This window comes from Perca flavescens, chromosome 5 (genome assembly GCF_004354835.1).
Source record: "Perca flavescens isolate YP-PL-M2 chromosome 5, PFLA_1.0, whole genome shotgun sequence".
Lineage (NCBI taxonomy): Eukaryota > Metazoa > Chordata > Actinopteri > Perciformes > Percidae > Perca > Perca flavescens.
In genome coordinates this window covers 27,248,071-27,254,656 of record NC_041335.1, presented here as the reverse complement: position 1 = coordinate 27,254,656, position 6,586 = coordinate 27,248,071, and the positions used below count along the sequence as shown (strand labels likewise).

General features: G+C 39.0%; 1 protein-coding gene across 1 annotated transcript; it reads right to left on the bottom strand.

The window, feature by feature from the left end:
* Positions 1-513: 513 nt before the first annotated feature.
* On the bottom strand, positions 514-2,854 carry fam47e (family with sequence similarity 47 member E). Its single transcript, XM_028579166.1, has 5 exons — positions 2,540-2,854; positions 1,240-1,585; positions 966-1,135; positions 697-850; positions 514-588 (listed from the first exon to the last, which is right to left on the bottom strand). Exons 1-5 carry the CDS (start codon positions 2,572-2,574, stop codon positions 514-516), a joined length of 780 nt encoding a protein of 259 aa, XP_028434967.1. The 5' UTR covers positions 2,575-2,854.
* Between the last annotated feature and the right edge of the window lie 3,732 nt (positions 2,855-6,586).

The following is a 6,586-nucleotide window of genomic DNA, read 5'->3' as shown; positions in this document are numbered from 1 at the left end:
CATTGTGGATTACATAACTGCTCACAGCTACATCTTTTTGAGCTCCTAATTCGGTCAGCAGCCCAACTATTTCACATGGATGCAGGAAAAGCTCCTTGGACATGCGTGGCTTTTACTGTATGTGTATTGGATTTTTCTAATCAGTAGCCATAAAAAAATGTATTTTGATTTGTGGGTTTAAGAATTTGTGAACTTTACTCTTTTTGTACTTTTATTTAGCTCAAAGGCCTTTTGAAACTGTCTGCTCTGTTTGTGGCTGTGACAGGATTCAGTTCTTTTTTTTTTAAAGATTCTTTTTTTGGCATTTTAGGCCTTTATTTGATAGGACAGCTTAGACTCGAAAGGGGAGAGAGAGGGTGAATGACGTGCAGCAAAGGGCCGCAGGTCAGAGTCGAACCCGTGGCCGCTGCGTCGAGGAGTAAACCTCTATATATGGGCACCCGCTCTACGAGGTGAGCTACCCAGGCGCCCCAGGATTCAGTTCTTGAACCGGAAATTGTTGGCGGCGTCCACTTAAATGGGGAAAGTTGGAGATGAAGAGTCTGAAAGGCCCAGTATTGGAGATTCCGTAACATTTGTCTCTTCGTCCTGCAAGAGTCCGAAATAAGTCCATTGTATCATTGTTTTAACATTATACTGCTTCTTGTGTAAGGTCTAACAAAGGGTAACCTTAATGTTTTCTTTTCTCAAACTTACCGGAGAGACAAACTGTCTGCTGAAAGGTTTGGCGGCTACGTTCATGTCTTTATGGATGCTCAGTTGATTCACTTGTTGGCCTTTCTTGATACAATTTCCATTCATTTTTACAATATAGGGGTTTCTTGGACTTGGATTTTGGCCATTAGTACTGCTGTAAAATAATTGAGAAGTAATGTGTAGCCGCATTACAGACAGAATCGTGTTTATTTGTTGGATGGATCTTCAGATTATATTAATACTACAAATCAAATTGACAGTTTACTTGCGTTTTATCAGCAGAAGTTCTGTGTTTTGCTCTGTTCACTTCTTCCTGACTTGGCTCTGTACAGTTTTCCTCATCTTCCTCCTCCACATCATCTCCTGTAAGCGTAGGAAGTGCAGAGGCACTGATAACGCTCATGTCTGGGTCCAAGACGGATAACACCTTATCAAATAGCTGCAGAGAAATGAAGACACATGTAAAGACAGGATAAACTCTTACTGCCCTCTTGTTCTGGCACAATGCAGCTTAGTAGTCCAGACTGCTGCCATGCTACTTACATCTGGGGTCATATGATCCTTATAGTGCAGGTACATAGCCAGAGGATGCTGTTTGAGTTTTTCCTCCACAGCAGCCACATATTCTCTGCGAATCTGCTTTTGGATCATCTGCTTTGAAAAGCAAGCATGTTCTTTAGAGGAGCACTTTTTATGCCTTTGACTGGAGTTCTGGTTTGGAGTGTCATGAAAAATAACTGGTGAGACACCTCTCTGGTCCCCGGATAAGACTGACGAGCAGTCACTGAAGTCATCGAGGCTCACGTTTACAAAACGGCAACAACTACCGATCAAGGACATCTTGTTTGCTGGGGCTTTATGATACTTGGTCTGCAACCTCTCCTTGTACCTGAGGATTAACAAGAAAGGTTTTTACTAATCTTATCTAATCTTAGTACTTCACATACTTAGTTGAAACGATAATGATAAACGCAATGATCAGCTATGTATCCTTTAGAAATATAGCCTCGCCCAGAGATACCCGTACCAGACACAAAACGGCAGACAGTGTAATCACTGTATGGTTGCTGCTGAGCAACAGTTATAGTTTCTGTAGATATAATATAGTTTCCATCAGTCACACACTGTTAAGCACTGTGTATATACAATATGTATTACATAATCATTTCTAAATGGAGAACTGGCTTTTTTTTTTTTAGTTCACTTAAAATTTTAGCAGGAGCTCACACTTTTTCTGTGCTGGAGCATTTTTCCATTTTTGGGCAGGAAGTGCATCTCTATTTGAACCACATGCACGTTGCTATCTGAATTGCCTTTTCATATCCTCCTTTATATTTTGCCAGTTGGACACTCAGCCTGTAGGCTATTTGGCTGTTGTCTCTCTGGCAAAGAAAGGACTATTTATATTCTCTATCGCGGGCCTTATAATAATGTGTTGCAGCTGGTAAATGTCGGGCACATTTCTTTATAAAAGCTATGCTGGATAGCTTAATTAATAAACATGATGTATTTGTTGTTTAAATTAATTAATCAATCTGAATCTGCAACTAGTAACTAAAGCTGTCAAATAAATGTAATGTGAAGTAAAAAAGTAACAATATTTGCCTTCAAAATCTAGCTAGCTAGTGGAATAGAAAGTAGGAACGTTAGCTAGGCTATAAAAATGTAAGTGGCTGCTCAAGTAAGGTTCAAGAATCTCATTTTGTTCAGTACTTTATTATTATATTTACATTCCACCACTAGCTAGTCTACATTCACTCACGTTACAAATCACCAAAGAAACGACTGCTTATAATTTCTAACGTTAACAGCTCAACAAACAAAGCCGTAGGCTATTACTTACCAAGGGAAAATGGGCCGCGTGTTTTTTGTTTCCATCCTTGTCGTCAGTATTGTTTACTTAATAATTATTTTAGAGTTTGAAATCAAAGCTTCAGAAGACAACCTGTTCTTTTATCTCCGATAACGTCACATTTGCAAAAGTTGACAATCAAAATCTAGCTTGTGACGTGCCCATAGAAGGACCATTGACATATAAAAAGAAGTGAGAAGGACGTGCCCCAAGTTAGTTTGTTACTTGGTAACTATGGCAACAGTGGAGGCTCCATTGGGAGGCTCTTGTGCCGTGGTGGTCATAGACAGTATGGTGGTGGTGCGGTGGCGATATTTTATTTTCCCCACTATGGCCACGCCAAGACCCGCCCTTCAATAGCATTCACACACCACTATTGGCCAGGCGTCCATGCTTACGTGTACAGGTCCTATCTCCTGACCAATCCCTTAACCTAAACCTAACCCTAACCACTCGAGGTGAAATGCCTAACCCCAACCAATCGAGCTGCTCCGTAGGGCGGGTCTTGGCGTGGCCATAGTGGGATCATATGTCGAGTGGGATTCGTAATTTTGCTGTCGGGTGTAGGCATCCATGGGTGTATGGATCATAGACTGTATATTAACAGTCTATGGTATGGATGTAGGGTGGGGTCAATATATTTGGGAACTGTTGAATTGAACAAAGAGGACTGAGAAAAAAAATCGTTTAAAATATCTATGTCTTTATAGTTGGCTAATTTGTCAGTAACACATCTTGTTAAAGGAATATACATTGAAGTAAAATAGATGTTTCAATTAAAGGAATATACATTGAAGTAAAATAGATGTTTCAATTTAAATCAATGTTATTTTTTCAGTATGCTAGCTATCATGCTTATACTGTATATAGCCTATCTATGTGTATCATAGATGTAGGCTTTAATAATAACTAGTATGTGCAGTAGGGCTGTCAATCGATTAAAAAAAATTAACTAATTAATTGCACAATTTGCTGTAATTAATCGCGATTAATCACTTTTTTAAATTGAGACTGAAGCTTATAATAATGGATATTTAAATGCTAAATCATTTAACTTTGCAAATATGAAGAAAAAAACAAACAAGGAAAGGTTCTGCTAAGTTCAGAATGTTTAATATCTTTCAGAACAACAGCAGCAACAATTTGGCTTATTTAGTCCTGCTGAAGGCTGCTGGAAACGGCTAGAAACTGTCTGACTTGAGAGCAGATTTTTGTCACCGTCCCCGGCTGCTGTCGCCTGCTCTCGCTACTTTACAGGCGGGCGCGGTTCATCTCCAACGAGCCGAGAGTTCAGTCGGCGGCAGGGCAGTCGGGACTCACCCGGAAATGGCGAGCGGAGTGAGGTGACGTGACTAGTCTCTCAAAATCTGACGAAAATCTTCTAAACTGACCTTTGTTGAGCTGAAATGAAGACAGATTCAGCAACTGCACGGCCTATTTCTTGCTTAAAATGTTTTCAGAAACATGTTTCAGTGAACTATCTTAGTACAATATGAGATCGGATTCTGAACGGCCGCCATGACAGTCTGGCTCTCAATATCCGGAGAAAACAAACCCATGTGACGCGTTCGTCCAATCAGCTGCCGGTTTTCATTACTTGGGCAACAATACAGAGTAGCGCCGCCTGGTGTTATGGAGAAGTATTACGTTTCTCAGCCGCCACATGAAGTAAACAAACACAGCTGCGTTAATTTCGTTAATTTTTTAACGAGTTAAATATTAAAAAATTAACGCAAAAATTAACGCGTTAATTTTGACAGCCCTAATGTGCAGACTTTAAATGGAGCAACTTATAGATAGCCCAGTGGTGATAATTGATAACCTAGCTAGCTAAATGTGCATTTATAGATAATTTAGCTATGTGGTTAACGCTACAGCTGCTGTGTAGTTTTGAGTGACAGCAATATTACATTATTATTGTTGTAGCCTAGATCTGTGTATCTCATCTTATATGAGTGCACAAGCCAGGAGCACATTTATAAAATGTATAGTCATTAATTTAGTCAAGATTCCTCTGTGTTGACCCTTCTGTCCTAGTGTTTGAGCACTAGGGGGCTCTCCTTGGTAGAGAATTTGCATTTTAGTTTATGCCATCCTAAACAACAGCTTCATGCAACCATAACCTGTAATCCCTGTTACTAAAATCTTTAAATGCAGAAATATAGGCCTACTAATACTACTTAATGTCAGCGGTGGAATATGTATTGAAGCCTTTTGCTTTAGTAGAAGCAGTCATACCACAGTGTAAATATACACCACAGGTAAAAGCCCTGCTTTAAAAGTGAATAAATAGGCTAAAATCAGTCAAATGTACTAAAAGTATCAAAAGTGAAAGTACTCGTGATATACTCATATATGTGTGTGTGTATATATATATATATATATATATATATATATATATATATATATATATATATATATATATATATATATATATATATACATACCGGTCGGTATACATATTACTTGCTGAGTAAGCAGAATTGTAATGTTGTTGCTGATTGAGGTGGAGAACATTATAATGGCTTTATTAACTTTTGTGTACTTTAATCTATTTCAGAGCATTATATAAAGTGATTGTTGTTGACTGGATTTAATCACATGTCATTCCCTTCAGGGCTGATGAATTGGCTAATTAGCCCTAGTTCAGGTCCCCGGACTCCCCTGTTGTCCAAACACCAAGGGAAACACTGATGGAACAGAGATTACTGTTGTTCCCTTTCTTTCAGCACTGATGAACCCTATTTATAGCAACAAACTAACTTAGTAAACAATTTCAATGCAGTCAGTGAACTGTCTAATGCGCTGTTTCAGTTTGTTTGTTTGCCAGCGACACAGCCAGCTTGAGTGCAGTGACATTTCAATACACATTTGAGATTCGACAGCTTTCAGTTCCTTGAATACTCGCCATTCCAATTTGCACAATTAGCCTACAAGATTCTGCTGTTGATGGAGTTGTTAAAGCAGTAGCACCTGTTGAATTCTTATTCATTGAAAACAGTGTTGAAAGATAACTTCTAATGCCCTCTGTGGCACCCGCTTCAGATTCCCCTCAGTCAAGAAAAAAAGGATACAAGCACTCATTCATCCCCACAGCCATTAGGGAAGAGGTAGTTTGCCCATCAGATGTATTCAGGCCTACTTGTGGGATAATGCTGCTGGTCATATGTAGGTCTGACAGTATAGTGTTCTTATTACTGTTCCTAAAGATTATGCTTGTTTATTGATGCAGTGCTGCTGAGTCTTTTATTTCATGTTTGTTTTAAGTTGAACTCGGTGCTGCAAAACCAATTGCCTTTCAGGGACAAATAATGTTCAAAGTTTAGTAATACGAGTGGTGTTTTAAGGCTTTGAGCCTGTACAACAAACCATCAGCTGATGGAGAGGGCAGACCACTGTATGTCTTTTGTAGTTGGTCACAAAGTTAGCATTACAATCCAGTAAACATACAGCATTTTGGTATTTCGATGCCAGCAGCTTCCAGTAAGCTCTATGTCTATGAGCTTCTGTGAATGGGTTTGTTTATCGCTCCTGTCGTCCTGAGCCTCTTCCTCTTGCCTATAGATTCCTCGTGGTGACACAGGACCACGTTGAATCACTGACATGATGCTGCAGCAGCAACACAGACCTATGAATGCATAATGTAGCCATGACAATGTCACACTAGTGTGGTGTCATTTCTCTGAGGAATTTCTAACTTTATATTGAGGATGGAACTTCACTCATGTGACTCCCAACATAGTGTTGTAACAGCTTTTTCCCACATACTTAAGTCAGACTGCGGGTGACATACAGTGACCTGCAAAGGCTAAGTGTCAGGTCAGACATTTTCCTTTCTCTTTTCTTTCTTTTCTTGGTAACTTGTTTGTGTTTTATTTTTGTGGTTTACATTTTTTTTCGTTTGGTTAGAAACATTGTTGATTGTTAAATGTGATAAATAATAAAAAAAGAAGAAAAAAATGAGAAAAAAAATGTAAACGTCAGCATGTGTCAAAAGTAGCACCCATATTGAGATAAACTGTATTTGTTTTTACATTT